General features: G+C 41.5%; 1 protein-coding gene across 2 annotated transcripts in view; it reads left to right on the top strand.

Moving 5' to 3' along the window:
* Afg3l2 (AFG3 like matrix AAA peptidase subunit 2) overlaps nucleotides 1-17,342 on the top strand; it is an 89,312-nt gene that overhangs the window by 57,616 nt on the left and 14,354 nt on the right. For both annotated transcript variants that reach the window (XM_037427411.2, XM_037427410.2), the window contains exons 10-14: nucleotides 4,052-4,205; nucleotides 5,608-5,737; nucleotides 6,392-6,489; nucleotides 6,608-6,718; nucleotides 7,406-7,602. In XM_037427411.2, coding sequence (XP_037283308.1) covers nucleotides 4,052-4,205; nucleotides 5,608-5,737; nucleotides 6,392-6,489; nucleotides 6,608-6,718; nucleotides 7,406-7,602 — 690 coding nt within the window. The remainder of the gene's footprint in view (nucleotides 1-4,051; nucleotides 4,206-5,607; nucleotides 5,738-6,391; nucleotides 6,490-6,607; nucleotides 6,719-7,405; nucleotides 7,603-17,342) is intronic.

The following is a 17,342-nucleotide window of genomic DNA, read 5'->3' as shown; positions in this document are numbered from 1 at the left end:
CGATTATTCGAATACTTCGAATATTCAGACAAATATTAGGGCATTCGAATTCGGTTCGGTTCGAATTCAAATTATTGAAAATTTCAAAGTATTCACAAGGAACGAATAGGTGCATATTAATCCAAATGTACCGCTTGTAAAGGTGGTTTCATTGCAGTGTAGTGATGCTGAACCATGAAAGCACCTATCCAGGAGAAATCCGCTGTGCCGCGAAGCCCCCTTCAAATTTAAAGGGGCCCCGCAACACTTTTTGAGCATCATCAAAAAACGCTGCCGATCGGTAGTCAAGGCTACCGAGGACACCCAAGTCAAATATTATAGCGCAGTACGCGGCGTGTGGTGCGACGTATTATCTTTTCGTGTGACGTATTATCTTTTCTCGTGCCATCCCTCCCTGCTTAGCTTCCAGTGCTTTCGTTGGGATGAGAAGACAGAATGCACTTGCAGCGTGCGAGAAATCTTTGCAACTCTGCGCATACTGGACGGATTTTAAAAATATTTGCGGCGGTGAATTCATGGAGCAATAAGCAAGCTTTTTTAGTGAATCCATTCCACGGCTTCTTGAAAAAATGTTGCATGGCCCTTTTAAGTGAAAATATTACTCTTAAATCAATTTATTTTATTAAGCGTAAAAGCTAGTTATGATGGCTTATAAGCTTAAAGTATAATAAATCTTAAAATGTTACGTATTTTAAGGGCTATGACTCGCATCCTGTTGAAAGTAAAATCTTGCTACTACTTAAAGTTCTTTCGACTTCTGTTGAATGCAAAAAAAAAGGGAATTTGCATAGACGCTCTATTTCATTAAAAAACATATTGTGCAGGTAACTAGGTCATGATAAATAGGCCCATTTTTCTTTATATGTCATATATACTATTGAATTTGACACGAAATTTATTCGACCAAAATCACTATTCGCTTTGAACCTAAAATTCACTATTCGCACAAGCTTATTCGTTCGCATATGTCACTGTGAAGAACTTACGATTTTGCGCATTTGCCATAAGAGCCTCAGTAGATCATGCAGTGATTACTATGACTTTGGCGCAAGTGCGATGATGCCTGCATGGAAATTCATGGGAGCATGATGACGGCTTCCAACGAATGCGGCGGCAAGTTATCGCGACAAACCTACCAATGATAAATATCTCAATCAATCTAAATTATGTAGTACTGCCTGCATGGCAGTACGTGTGGCTTAGCGGTATAGCGCTGTTATGGTTTTAACGCTGTTACGGCTCATGTAAGTGTACCGACCACACTGTCCGCTGCCGCACCCCTGTGCGCGGGACCGCAAGTGCGTATCGCTCGTGGAAACGAAGGCAACTCACCGCCGCTGCATTGGCTCAACAAAATAGCCGTCACACCTTTGCTTGGTCCCGTGCTGAGTGAGCACGAAAAAAAAATCTCTACGGAAGGGCAAATGCACGTGTATACGTTACAGGGCGTGGTGGGGATGGAGTGAGCTCAGTAGGCGGTTTATTGTACACAACTTGCAAGGGGTGCGCTCAGCTTGACGTACGATGGTAACACATTTCATGTATAGCCACGCCAGTTTTCGCCAATGGATCACCGTAGAAACGTACGTGCACATATCGAAGCCTGACGAGTCATCCGTCAGCTGTGCCGCTACTTCAGCAGGTATACCCTCTTCATAGTTCCAAAATGATTTCATGATAGTGGATATGGTCATGCGAATGAGCTGAAGTGTTTTTCCACGCAATGGCAAACATAGAAAAAGGCATGCACTTTCGGTAGTGTTACAATGGCGTCATCACATATAGTCTTCCGTTGCTAATGAAGACGCACGTAAGATGAGGGATGGATTGCTGCGTAGTTCCGCTGCATTCCCGAAAGCGCCTTTGAAAGTCCGTCATACACGCATCATGCTCGCGCGGCAGCGTCTCTTGCAGTCAACCCTCTGTTACACTGTTGCTACGATCTTGCTCTCTTGCCAATGTCAGTTTACTGCCATCTGTAACCAGTGCACCGAAAGGGGTCGCGATGCGGCAAAATAGTGCCCTTGCCGCCGGGAGTTGTGGCTCCGTCAACAAAAAGGTGTATTTTTGGGCATCTCTCTATCACACATCTATCATCTATTCTGCGCGCTTACCTCACGTTATCACTCTGCGCGCAGTACACCTCGGTCACGACTGTGCAGCTATCGGCACAAGACAGCATTCTTGATCGGAAAATGGCGAGAAAATTAGAAAGAAAACTCTAAAATTGGGGTCTTTCGAGCCATAACTGATTGTTTAGGAACCTGGATGAATTGTGACCACCTAGGCTGCTTTAATAATCACTTAGATTTAAGTACACTGGCATTAAGTACATTTAAGTACATTGGCTATTAACACAATCAAACCAGGGGCCTCATGCTCACTAGTCATCATGGCAGGTACAAAAGCTTTTCTTTTTGTTTTGTAATAATAAAGTCATACCACTTAAAAAAAAAAGATCCAAAAGGTTTGTTCAACATGTGAATTGAACCCAAGGCATCACAGTCATAAGCTCAACTATTACAGTCTTATGCTTTCTGAAAAGTACAGATGGTGACATTTTTTTTAACTTTTTGTGCACAATAACTGACTATAATAAGAATTTACTGGTTCCAACCTAAATATATGATTGAGTAAAAAATTACTGGTGGAAAAAATTGCACCTCTTTATTATTCGATATTCGATTCGTATTCGAAGCTATTATTAGTGCATATCATGCGATACTGTTTAGAGATACCGTGTAGCTGAAATGTTGAAATGATGTTCAGCAACGAACATCGACTTTTGAAGAAGCATGCATGTTTTTCTCTCCTGGCACTCTCATGTCAATGTCGTGATGGTAACGTTTTGTAGTTACCACTTTAATTCTGTTCTTGTGTCTTCAGGAGTGCTACACCACGCTTTAAGTACTAAGATGATCATAACTGCAGTTTACACTGTCCGTAATACTGCTAGACTTACTTTGTGCAGTTGTAAAATGCATTGATATCTCTCCTTTGCCTTACGGGGGAAATTGTGAAGTTTGTAGTGACACTCACTTGCACGTTTTCTCGTATAATACCATAATTGCATGATTCTAGGGTGCCATAAATTGTAATGCACTGGTAGTTTTACATGAGGATGACTGAAAATAATAAATAAATGACTTGATGCCAACTTTGCTTTTTAGCTTGATTGCAATGTCCATGCAAATTAGAGGGTTACATTCACCCCCCCCCCCCCCCCCCCCAAAAAAAAAGAGCATGTTACAGTCATGAAAATGCAGTAGTGAAATTTTTGCCACATTTTTCGTTGATGAAGTTTTACTATATTCAATCGAATTGCCTATTGGTGAGAAGAATGGAAAGCAGCTATAGTTCATCACAAAAACATTATTGAATAGCACTTAATACAGACATAGACATACCAACAGGAGGCAAGACTCACAAGTGCTAGCAAGCATTCTGCTTTGAGGCATTACAGTTATCAGCAGTCACAATAGAAGACTGCATCTTTTTTTTGCTACACTTTACCTATTTACATAGCCATTCACATGTATTTGAGATAGCATTACAGTCAAAGCCCTTTATAAGAGATACTGATGTAATAGACAGTTGGCTATAAAAGACACCAGTGTGCTTACATTGAAATAGGAGTCATGGATGCGGAAATGTTGTAGGCCCTTTTGCTCAGATTTGGGTGCACGTTAAAGAACCCCAGGTGGTCAAAATTTCCGGAGCCCTCCACTACGGCGTCTCTCATAATCATATAGTGGTTTTGGGACGTTAAACCCCACATATAAATCAATCAATCAATCAAATAGGAATCGATCAGAAAAGTCATACGTCATGTCCTGCTTGTAAGAGACACCTCATATAAAGGGCTTCAACTGTACAGGTAATCACATTACTACTTTATGCTCTATTATACTCCGGAAAAACGTTCCAAATTCGCTGTTACACGTGTGCATTGTTTTCTAAGCATGCATACTTTTTCATGTTTGGTTGGCGTCCTGCAAATATTCATTGTAGGTAAAGTCTTTTACATACTTTTTTTGGTTTTGCTTCTTAGGTGCGGGATATGTTCTCTATGGCCCGGAAGAATGCCCCTTGCATTCTCTTCATAGATGAAATTGATGCCGTTGGCCGCAAAAGAGGTGGTAGGAGTTTTGGAGGCCACAGTGAGCAAGAGAACACTCTTAACCAACTCCTAGTGGAAATGGATGGCAAGTGATGACTTTTGTTGCTCAATGGCTTGACAAATATTTTGTGCTTTGTCATTGTGTGCGATTTTTAGGAGCTTGTTTGGCAAGCTTCTTATGCTTGCACCTTGTCTGGGTCTGGTGGTGGCGGCGTGTACACTTTTCGGTGATTTCAGAAATGCTTACTAGATGACGCGCCGCCGCTGAAGGTGGCGCACTTCACTCCTGGCAAGTGTGCTTCCTTTCTCTTTGCCAGGAGCTCACGAAGTGAACACTATTCGTTACCGCTTGGTCACACGAACACCTCAGAAACCACAGCAGCAGCGCGGTAGGCTCACAATGCAGCAACAGGCCAGGCTCGCCGCCAAGACCCTGCGGTGACAGCCTGGGATATATAACAATGTTGTCACATCTATATATGATGGTAGGAGATGTGTAAGGGGGATTCGCGAGTTACCCGATCATCTCCGAGCAAGCTCCTCTATATTGTTCACTTTGTGGATGTGATGCAGATTTTTTTAGTGTTCATGGATTCTGTGGCAGTACTGATAAGAAAAATTGATGTGATAGACAGTGCAAGATAAAGTTATTAGAGAGTTTTGATGCCGGAGCGAGCCCCAAAGCGGCTTACGTATCCAAGCCTTTGCGATGCTTTGTATTGCTTTTGGGTGCGACAGGGAGTACATAGGAACACGAGAGCGTGCGTGTGCAAGTGGATTAGAGATCCCGACACCAAAACTCACCAGTACACATGCAGTTACTGTATGGATTATAGTGGCAAATGAAAAAAAAAAAAAAAAGGCTTGGCGGGCAGGGGGGGGGGGGGGTGAGCTCATTGCTCCTGTTTGGTGATTCTCACGACACAAATTCTGCTTGCATACTCTGATGATAATTTTAGGTTGTCATGTTGCCTCTGGAAAAAAAAGCAAAAACTTTGCCTTTTCACCAACTAAGTATTCTGTGGTATGGTGGAGCATTATCTAAAAATATTTGGTGTCAAGTATGACTTTTCGTGACAATATAGTACTGTTCTGGCTTTCTAAAGAAAAATAACTTTTTCAAATTTTCGATTACATCTTACTGGATCAGCTGCATGCTCAGATACTAGATTGCATGCATGCTGTGAATATTTTTTGTCTAATTTTCATACCTTGTACATGTTACATCTTGGACATTGATCGCTCATGGTTGCATGTTGCCAACATCGCTTTGAATGAGTATTGGTGTTTGCGTGTAACTGTTTTGTTTAGCTACTTGAAATGTACTTACCCCTTGAGTAATAATATTAGATAAAAGATGTGAATTTCTTTTTCATGCCTTAGTTCCTCCATTTTCTTAGTCTCACTCTAAAGAAACCTCAGAATTTAGCTTTCAATAGGAATTTTTGTGGAAATGTCAAGATTTTTTCTTCTTGTTTCTGGAATAGGTTTTAATACAACTACAAATGTCGTCGTCTTGGCTGCTACAAACAGAGTGGACATTCTTGACCAGGCTTTGTTGAGGCCCGGGCGCTTTGACCGGCAAATCTTTGTTCCTGCACCAGACATCAAGGGACGGTAAGGGTTATGTCTTCTGCAAAAGTGTCGTCATTGTGACTCAAGCAATATCATGTAATGTTAACTTTCAGCAAATAACTCACTAGGCTACCCACAGCATTCACTAAACGTAGCATCTACATAACTAGAACCACTATTTTACCTACAGCTTGTGTGCAAAAAGTTTGTCTACTCTGTAACTATCAAAGATCTGCATCAGAAGCACTTCATTGAATCAGCAGAAACTGTCTAAAGCCATGTGGCACACTTCACACATTCAGACTTTTTGTAGGTTGTGATCATAACAAAACCAAAAAAACCTTGCCTGTTTTCGACTCGAAGTCAAAACTTCCAGACTCCCACTTTGCCTATTAGTAGTATCATCATTTCTTCTTATTAAATACGTACATTAATATATGCCACCACATTTCTGCAAGAATCTGTTCCAGGTCTCATAGACATACACTAACGACTTGTGGTATTGTTTTATCTGTTCATTATCCTGGCATGTCTTGCGTATAATATTATTTTTGATGTTGTAACAGCTTTTACACGCCTAAGTGAACTATCTCCATGTTTTAAAGTTATTATTGAGTGCAACATTGTTCCTGATGTAATGCCCTTGTTGAGGGGGGTTAGTCAGTAAAATGAAATAAAATTAAGGTTATGTTTCAGCGCTTCTATATTTAAAGTCCATTTGAAGCCACTGAAGACACTTTTGGACAAGGTGGACCTTGCACGAAAAATGGCAGCTCTTACGCCTGGATTTACAGGTACTATTATTTGCATTTACATGATTTTGAATTGCAAAATGTTATATGTGTGGTACAGTTTACGTAGATGCAGTTCGGTAGAGGTAGCGTCTCATTTACCGTGTTGCTTGTTATGCAGGAGCTGACATTGCCAACGTCTGCAATGAAGCAGCCCTCATAGCTGCTCGTGATCTCAATGACAGCATCAACATGAAGCATTTTGAGCAGGCTATAGAACGGGTTGTTGCTGGTAAGGTTCATATTTGTTACATACATTTTTTTCTGCACCCTGTCTATCAGTTTGGGTGTCCTGATATAGTGTCTGGTAAACGTGATCTGAGTAAAATCTGATATCATGTTTTGTCCGAAATGTTTAGGAAAGGTAGTGTGCAGAATGCAATGTTTTTGATACAGAATTACAAAACTTTATTTTGTTTTATTAATCTATCAGATTTATATTTTGGAAATTTCTGTGAAATACTTGAGGTCCTAAATCAAATCAAAATGCTATTTCCTTGAGTTATTTTAATTCAGCTTTCTCTTTCAAATGCTAAAAACTTTATTCAGATTATTCCATTGGTTGTCTGATTAAAACATTTTAGTATTGTTCATGTATCTGAATTGAATTATTGGAAGTGTGGCAGCTTGGGCTAGTTGGTATGGCATGACGATAGTTATAGCGCGAGAACAAAACGACGACACAGAGACAAGAAGGACACGAAAGACACGAGCGCTAAGCGCTAAAGCCACGCTAAAGACACGAGCGCTAAGTTGGAAGTTAGCGCTCGTGTCTTTCGTGTCCTTCTTGTCTCTGTGTCGTCGTTTTGTTCTCGCGCTATAACTATCATCATGAATTATTGAAGTAGGCCCTCAGCTAACTTCAGGCTGCTTGAAGAAGTCGGTGTTAGGTTTCTTTTAATTTAAATTTCTTTTTAAGGAATGGAGAAGAAAACAAATGTGTTACAGCCAGAGGAAAAGAAGACTGTGGCTTATCATGAGGCAGGACATGCAGTGGCAGGCTGGTTCTTGGAGCATGCTGACCCTCTACTGAAGGTTTCTATCATCCCACGGGGAAAGGGTCTGGGCTATGCACAGTACCTGCCCAAGGAGCAGTACCTCTACACTACAGAACAGGTAATATGCTATAGTTTTTGCTCACGGGTCACCTCACTTGTCACATCTACAAGCTTCTGTTGTGGTGGGACTCGCGTAACTTATTCGAAGCATTTTTTTTTTAATTCACTAAATATACACCTCAAAATTCAATGTGGAATCCTTCAAGTGTCTCATAAGGTGACAGTTGTATTTTTCTCTTCTATGATCGTGTTTGAAGCAATGCAACTGCACTTACCCCTTGGTTTTTGATACAGTGATGGAAACCGTTTTAGTAAAACTTTGTGTCATGTCACGAAAAATATGATGTCTTACACTGATAAGCTTCCAAGTTAGAAGCATATTTCTTGAGTAAACGGGGGGGGGGGGGGGGGGGGGAAGACAACTGATACTGGCTTTTCATTCTGTATATGTTCTCGATAGTGTGTGTATAATATTAAGTACGTTGTAATGGTTTAGTCACTGATTAAAATGCCGTCATGAGGATAAAAATAAATTTGAAACAGAGGAAGAAAGTTTATATCAAGGGTCTCTCTATTTTTGTTTTGATAAAACTTGATAATTGGCAACATATGTACCCCTAAGTTTTATGAATATTGTGTTAAACTCGGTTTCTCCCCAGTATCTCCTCGAAGTTTAAAGGGGCTCTGTAACACTTTTCTATCTATCCATGGAATCGGTTCACTAGAGGAGCTAATTGCCTCATGAATTCACCACCACAAACACAAAAATGTTTCGAATCCGTCTGGTGTGAGCGGAGTAACAAAGATTTGTCGCACGCTGCAGTTGCATTCTCTCTTTTCTTGTCCCAATGAAAGCGCTGGAAGCTGTGCAGGGAGGGATGGCATGAGGAAAGCAAAGACATCAGGCATGCCTCATGACCTTGAGCACTTCTTTATCTTTTTTTTCTTGAAATACGTGGCTTTTCAGTGCAATTGCACTCGCATGCGTGGACAAGTCGCAGCCTCCTGTGGTGATCGCTGTAATGACTGAGCATGCCATGCTCGAATCACCCAACGGGTAATTGAACAGCTGTAACGAGGAATTTTTGTGCTTCTTCTATCATTTGTTGGGAGAAGAGACAGCAATTTTTTGCTGACCTTGAGAATTTATTGTAGATTCCAGGCCGCATGCGGCTCTATAATATTTAGCTGGCGTGATCTCGGGAGCCTCTACTACTACCTATCGACAGCGTTTTCTGACCAAGCTCAAAAAGTGTTGCAGGGCCCCTTTAATACTTTCGTATTAAAGAAAAAAATTAGAAGATAAGAATAAATCCAGGTGTCTCGATACAAGTGAATACTGCTTGCCTATTTGTTAGCAAGTGGTGAAGATATAATATTGACATTATTCATATATGGACACAATGTACACATTCTTTTTACTCAACAATCGAGTGAAAACTGTCGTATAGTACACAATAAGCCCAACAACTGCTAGTCCTGAGTGTGTAAAAGCTTGCTTGTAGTTTTATTAGTGGCTTCAGTACCACAATGGCACACTGCATTACAGTTACACTTGTTTTAATGGCAGTGATGTGGTAATAAAGGAACACAGAGCTACTACTCTGCATTGTGTGCTCTGATGTTGAGAGCAACCTTCTCCAGCTGATGTACATTCGAAGAAGTGTGGCATGTTGGGCTAGTTTGTATTCTGCTAATTAAAAATTGTGAAGTTTGAAGCATAAAAAGGGACTACAAGTATAAAAGACCTAGCAGATCTAGCATAGACAGAAAAATGCTTAAAGTGAACAAACATAGTAATGTATGCTGTCGTTCTTTATGGAAGGGAACACAGGATCGCGTGACCTGCTCTCTACAACAGCTGCCTACAGTATCTTGCAGTGCTTGTCCAGTGGCCATAACTCGTTGTTTTGCTTGCCTATAGATGACACCAAAAGCCAACGTCTTTTCTTTTGCTGTCGGTTGATGATGGTCCTGTAGCCAGCCGCTGCATAGCGCAGGCTCACGTGTTCTTTTTTTTTAAAGGACAACAGTGTACATCAGCAAAGGCTTGTTAAGTTTAGAAAAAGCATCACTCCTGTTGCAAAGCATGTGTATGTGTGCCTGCTTGTACCCTTATTTCTTTTACAAAAAAATGTGAAGAATATGGTAAACAAAGTGCACTTGAGCTTTGTGTTTATATGGCTTTATTTTGAAGGGCAAATAATGTCTTCCTGTGAGAATTCATACGAATAACTTGTAAGCAGCCTTGTCATTACATGCTCCTTTCAATGGTATCGCTAGTATAATTATAATTACAATGCATATGTTCATAATAATCTTCATCCTTTAAAAATAACGCCCTATCTTTACCACATTCTTCACTCGTCTTGGAAAAAAAGAACAGCCTTGAAAGTGAAAGTTTAGGGGTCCTATTTATATTGCATGAAGCACTCATGTAGCTGGAACCTGAAAATATACAACTTGGTGGTCACTATGTAAAATTCCAAGAGATAGATAGCAGCAGTCTAGGGTTTTTAAAGAAGAGCTGATGGTTGTTTTTATAATCATAAAGAATTAGCTTAAAGGGGCACCGACAAAAAGTTTTGCGGTCGAGATAGCCTGCGGAATTTATTCCCGTGAACACGTGTATATCATCTGCAAAATATCAATAGCGAATATAGCTTGAACGGCATTTTACAGCAATTTTGAAGTTTGAAGGCATTGACATCACCAAAAGGGACCCCCATGGGGACCCCCAAGCTTCCCTCACGTTACCGCGCTGCGGTCAATGAAACAAGTTATGACGACGTCACCGCTGTCATTTTTCTTTTGCCGTGTTCGTTCCAGCAGTCTATACTTCTTGGTGGCTGCTTGCGAGACCATGGCTGCAGCACATGAGTTTAAAGTTTTGTGTTTGGCTACACTGCTGTCCTGTTACCTATTCGAAAGGACTTCTTGATGCGAACCGCGCAGAAGTGCGTCACAGTTTTGTGCGCTGGCGTGGTCGAGAGGTGCTCATGCTAGGTGGTGATAGTTGCACCTGGCGGCTTGTCGTTTTCAGAGCTCTCTCAAACCGAAACTGAAACTGGTCGGTAATGAGGAGCCTGTAATTAATTATCTGTCATGCGCTGCAGCAACCGATGTGCCGTGCTCTCTCTAACAGGCTCCCACCAACACATTGCAGCAAGAAAATGCGAGGCCAAAGTTTTGGTGTCGGTACCCCCTTAAATCAATGTAGGGGCTCCAAAGAGGCGTGAGTTGCCATATCAATGGCAAGGCCAAAAGCATGCTGCCAAAAGTATTTTGGCTGCCTCCTTTACTGACCCTGCAAGAATTTACTTCTTTTACATATAGCATGTTTCTATATATTATATATATATATATATATATGAGTATGTTTCCACTTATTTCAGAACTTCATGTAAGTATAATGCCAACAAATTTGTTTGCATTTATGATGTTGTAATACATTTTCAGTGTGCATTTGTTAATTGTGTAAGCAGCTTTATTCTGCAGTTTTTCAACCTTTGACAGTGATGCATAACATTTATTCAGATATACCGTAATTACTCGAATCTAACGCGCACCTTTTTTCCTGTTAAGCGAGTTCATAAATCGCATGCGCGTTAGAATCGAGTACGAAAAAAAAAAATGAATACGGTCATTCTATTGCCATCGGCATTCCAAAATGGCCGCCCCCTATGTGTGTCGGCATGGCGCGTCGGCCATTTCTGCCTATGTGTTTCCCATGTGCAGCACTTCGTACGTGTGCTGAGGAGTTCGTCATCTTGGTGTGCATTAGCAGCGACGGCATGGAAGGGCCGACTCCAAAAACTCGACGAGTGCACCACGATGCCGCTTTTAAAAGAATAGTCATCGCGTGTGCCGAAACGGACGTAAATCCAGCTGCATCGCGGTCGTTCGGAGTTCCCGAAACGTGCATGCGGGACTGGCGGAAACAAAAGCAGAAAATTGTCGACAGCAAAGATTCACGCAAAGGCTTCAGCGGACCACAGCAGGGTCGGTTTCCGCAAATTGAAGAGCTGCTCGCCGTGTATGTGCTTGAGCAGCGAGCGGCACAGCGGCCCGTGACGACAGAACTGCTCCAAGTGCAGGCTATACAGTTAGCCTTAGAAAAAGGGCTAATGCGCAGCCAGTTTAAAGCGAGCAGGTGCTGGCTAACTAACTTTATAAAAAGGAAAGGCTTTTCCCTCTGAAGGCGAACGGGCATATGCCAAAAGTTGCCGGAGGAGTACGAAGAAAAGCTTCAGTTTTCAGAGGTTCGTCCTAAACTTGCGGCACAACAATGGCTCCCTGCTTGGGCAAATCGGGTACGCCGATCAGACGCCTCTTTACTTCAACATGCCTGGCACCACAACCGTCGAGAAGAAGGGGGCGAAGCAAGTTCGCATGCTGACATCGGGCCACGGTAAAACTAGAGTGACGGCAATGCTCCGTTGCACGTCAGTTAGGCACAAGCTTCCCCCGTACCTCATATTTAAACGGAAGACGCTCCCGAAAGGAGTCTTTTCCCCGAGTGGTGTGATCGTGTGGGCCAACGAGAAAAATGGGTGCGCGTTGCAATCGATGTCTTACTTTTTTTTTTTTCCGTCGTGCTAACCGGGTGCGCGTTACAATCGAGGGCACGTAAGAATCGAGTAAATACGGTACTTTGACAAAATGCTTGTTCACTGGGCTGATTTCATCTCGCTACAGTTAGTGTCTTCTCCGGTGCCACTTGAATAGACATGCTAAATTCAGCTTCAAACTAAAGCTTTCTTATATGGCTATTGAGCTACGTTCGGCCATTTTCGAGTGTTATCCTGCTTGTTGTCGTAGCCCAGGTGGGACGAACACTACACCAAGTACTGTTGTAAAATTATTATTATTATTATTATCTTTATGAAGAGGTGACTGTGGAAGTATCTGAACAGGCCTTTCTTGTTGGTTAAATGGGGCTTTTTTTTTGGCTAGTGTAGCATTCCCTTAGAAATGTATGCGGCTGATGTATGTCTTCATTTGAAATGAGCTGTAGGGCGAATTTTATGAAAGGAAAGCTTTGTTGTATGCATTGTTTATCACGAAGGATAATGCGGTGCTATATGCATGCACTACCAGTTGTAGGCCAGTGTAGATTCAATTTTTTTTTGTTGCTGTTTCCAAGTGCAGCTAAAATTCTGCCGCTTTCAAGTAAAGTGAAGTACTGTAACAAGCTGTTCTGCTGTATATCAGTTTGCTTTAAAGGGCCACTGAAACGCTTAAAAAAAAGAAAACGAGATTATGGTGTAATGATACGTAATTTCATGCAGCAAACACGAAAATCAAGTCAAAAATTTGCATAAACCAATGCACATAACTTTATTTTGCCGAAAACAAGCAGCAGGCGCCGCGGCGTCCATCGCGAGTCTCGCCGGCACTGTGATTGGTCGAAGCTCATTGACATCACTGTCAGGAAGGTGAGGACGGCTGACTGCGCTCGCCAGCAGTCAATGCCGTGTTTATCTGTTGAGGCGCTGCGCCGTGCTCCCTACCAAGCTGCAGAAAGTAGGTGCTTTTTTTCTTCTAATCACTACTATCACCACCAGCACTATTCGTCAAAATCGGGCAGTTTCTGTAAGTATGGCGAACTGTGAAAGTCGTATTGAGTTCACTGTACATCAGTACATGCTCAAGCCGGTCACTTCTGAAGCGACTGAAGCGGCACAGGAAAGCGAGTCCCAACCAGCCACCTTCGCCCGCGTCGGAAACATAGACTGGCACGTATGAGATGCATGCCAGTGCTTAATTTCACTGTAGTATACTATTACAAATGATACACTTATCAGTGGATATCAAATTCTATTAGAAACAGCAGCATCGGCACTCGCTTTTAGCTGTGTATTGGCATGGTTCGTGCTAGGCGCGAGCAGCATGCAGAAACATCAGCTGTTCGTGGATTTCACAGCTCACAGTGCAGGTTTGTTAATGCAGTCAGTATCGTACTTTGCAACAGGCAAGGCGCACACGATGTGTTGGTATGCTACCATGAAAAAAAAAAAAAAAAACAGACCAGTGCCGTTTTTTTCTGGAGTGATATGTGCTCTGAACTGCGCTGAAAATCGCGCAAGAATGGTTTGGCTCATATATTGCAATTCTGTTTTTTTTATATAATACCGTCTGTTTCTAAAGTCTGCCCAGTACTACAGTGATGATGTATTAAAATGCAAATGGTGTATTAGCTGTGCTAGGAGCATGCGACTGTCGTGTAGAATAGCTGATTTCGAATATGCGTACTGATATCTTTGTACACGTGTTTTTGCTATTGGCACTCATGCAAGCACTGTCTGTAAATGGGGAAAGAGGAGAAGTGCTGCTGCTGCCTCAAAATTCGGCAGATTCGTGACCGGCACAGCACGCTTCATCTCGTAGGTTTGAAGTATTTTCTTTTAACTGTAGCGGCCCATTTTGAAGCCTACTTCTGATCCCGAGGAAACTTGTGAAAAGCGACATCATCGCGACCGTTAGTGCTGCGGCAGTCATATGCCGTGCAGTTACTCGACATCGCGAGTCCTCTCAACCTTGCAAAAACACAACTAGCGAGTGTCGGATGGCGAAAATCTCTAATTAGGAGAAGAGATCCCAGTGCGGTGGCAAGAAATTCCTACGGACTGGCAGAACTGAAGCTTCGCTAGGCAGCAGATCGCAGCAGAAACAAGGTACAACCGAGAAGTAAATAAGCTGAGCTGACTGAGCGACGCAGGCAGCCCGGCAAATTGTTGCCCGCCGGGCGGCGGCTCGACCCAAAAGGTGACGTCACCTCCCCACGTGTCTATTTCTCCCGTACTCGCCTCCGTGCGTGCGCGTGCCAGGGGGGCATTCCCTCGGTCTAAGTTTGCTCGCTCATAGCACCGTTGTTTAATCGAACTTAGCGAAAAAAAAAACTTCGTAGACATGTTGTAAGAGGTCGCGGATACTGAATTCGTAATGAATTCGCGAATTCAAAACCTTTTCTGTGGCCCTTTAATGTAGCAACCCAGAACTTTGAACAGTTACGTACTAAAATAATCAAGCTAATAAAATTGTAAAATCAAAAGTTGGGCTAGTTGATGTTTTTGATGCAACATTTTTCATAGCATAAACACCTTACAGGAGAAAATATGTTTGCATTTATAATGTACACATTTTAGTCCGATCAATCTCTCTCTTTCTGACATGTGTTTGCAGTAGGTAATATGTGATATAGTTTTTGGATGTTGTTACTGGGTCTTGTATGTTGAAATGTTTGTGAGGGGAAGAGCTGGTGAAAGATTGTGTCAGTTAAATCTCTGGGGTGTTGTAGGTAAAGACTCCACATTTTTCAAAACAGGTGAGACCTTTAGTGCTCCTTGTATTTCATGCTGTCATTAAAAAAAAATATCAGGAAAGCCTTGATATGAATGCAGTTATCAAAAGAACCATATTCCTTCCAAATGCTTGTGGGTGTCCACTTTACCAGTATATCATGTGGCAGTGCACGGTTGTGAGCAAATGCTACATGGGTGCTGGGAAAACAAGACTAATAAGGGCTAGCATATTATGTGCCAAAATCATAATATATGATTATGACGTGTTTTGTAGTAGAAGGCCCCCTGGAAATTTTCGCTGCCTGGGGCTCTTTACTGGTACCTAAATTTAAGTATGCAGGCCCTCAGCATTTATCATCTATCGAAATGCAACCATCTTGGCTGGAATCAAGCCATATCTTTCGGGTCAGCCGCTGACTACCATAACTACTAGGTGACACTAAGTATGCAAACAAGTATTGATAGGCTTTCACCATTTGTACAGGGCAATAAGCACTGCAGCTTCAACAGTGCTGCAAACAACTGCTGTGATAGAGTATCTAACAAGATAACATGCTGTCAAGATTCGTCACTTTGTGAAACCGGTGTGTCTGTTTCACCGTGGTGTCACTACTTGTCTTTTGTGCCTTTTCTGTTTTATTAAACCCTTGTTATTGGCATGGTTGACAACCCTCTGAATGTGTAATTTATCAGTCCAGCTAAATTGTATTCTTTTTTTTTAGTTTAATGTTGAAGTTTATGTCACCACAGAGTTACACATTGACATTTTTTAATGTCGCAACAGAGAGCGATACAATGTGTGGTGTGGAATGCGGAAAAAAGCTGGGATACAAATGCAGCTTGTTTATCCCCACGTCCCAACAAAACAAGGCAGAAAAAGTTACAGAATTCATAAGGTCAACTAAACAGTAAGCAGATACAAATACATAGTTGAAAGTGGCACATCAAGAAATATTTGATACATGTAGACAAGATTGCACTCTTTAATGAAATACGAAAAGTAGGAATATGCAAAATACAAGAAAGTTCTTTTTTTTTTTTTTTGCTTGCGTCATGTAACTAAAAATATACTGAACATGTCCTGTCGCAAAAGGGACAGTTGCTGCAATGAAAAACGGAATTTATTTTGATATGTTTGGGAGTTAATGTTTCAGCATTTCGAGACTGTAGTTTGTTCGGCATCGAGGCACCTTCCAATAATCACTCTGTCTAGTAGGTCGAGACGAGGTGCTGGGCTCTAAGCATGCAATGGAGGTAAGGTTGTTATTTACTTTCTTTATTTCAGTTTTTAGATACACTAATAAGCAGTATTCATACATGTTTTCAAATCTTAAGACTCTAATGTTATTGAATAAAGACAAGGTATGTACATTATACTCAATATTTGCAATAGAACGTAAACAATTTTTTCGAAGTGCGAGTAATTTTTGCTGAGAGTGTAAGGTGCCATCTCCCTACACCAAAATACCATAACGTAACTGGGAAGAAAAAAGCGTATTGTAGATCACTAACATCTGAGTAGTCAGTATAAATGACTGACATCTCCTAAGCATGCCGAGTACCTTATTTAACTTCTTTTTAATCATTTCGCAGTGTGAATCCCACAACATATGTTCACGAAAAACAATGCTCAATGCTTTAGCCGCCGAAGAAAAATCGATCGCAGAGTCCTGCAGATGAAGTTTTGAAGTAGTTTTGTGCGTTGTTCCTTTTTTAACGAAACAGAACTGCTTTGGTTTTTGAACAGTAAATTTGTAGGGAGTGAGCAGTTGACCATCCAAACAAGTCATCTAGTGTCGTGTTTGCTGTTGAAGTTAGATAATTTACCTATATCAATGTCTGTGAAAAGCAAGGAAGTGTCATTTGTATATATGACATATTTGATTGTGCAATTTATATTGATAATGTTGTTTATATAAGTAATAAAAAGTAATGGCCCCAATATACAACTTTGGGGTACACCTTGAGCAAGTTTTTGCAAAAATCATTGTTCCGAGTTTATACTCACACACTGTTGCCTATCACTCAAATAACTGGTGAACAAGTTCTGTGCATTTCCTCTAATGCCGTAATGCCGTAACTGAAAGTTTTATTTGAAGAACACAAGAACTTGAAACATCACAAAAAAAGAAGCATATCAACATTACGCGGAAGTGTTAAAAAATATCAAAAAGTTACGTAGAGTACCATTTGACGGCACATGTGCTGAGAAGATATGCGAACTTTTTTTCTGTGAGATGTATTGATGCCTCACTGACGCATGCTTCATCTATTCGTTTAACATGGAAAGACTCTATCACTTCCCTAGTTATTTGGAATCTGTGCTTCAACAAAATCTCTGTATTGGCAAAAACAGGTGAACAGCCACACGTGCTGCAGTGCGATGCCAGATGCGAAGCATTAGGATTCCTGAGCGAATTTCTGTGCACAATAATGCAACGGCTGCTCTGCCGCGCTTAAGATCGCCAACATGTAATTGGGATCTGGTGAACAA

This window comes from Rhipicephalus microplus, chromosome X, assembly GCF_043290135.1.
Source record: "Rhipicephalus microplus isolate Deutch F79 chromosome X, USDA_Rmic, whole genome shotgun sequence".
In the NCBI taxonomy this organism is placed as follows: domain Eukaryota; kingdom Metazoa; phylum Arthropoda; class Arachnida; order Ixodida; family Ixodidae; genus Rhipicephalus; species Rhipicephalus microplus.
The sequence above is the reverse complement of the archived record's forward strand: the minus strand, read 5'-3'. Positions and strand labels throughout refer to the sequence as shown.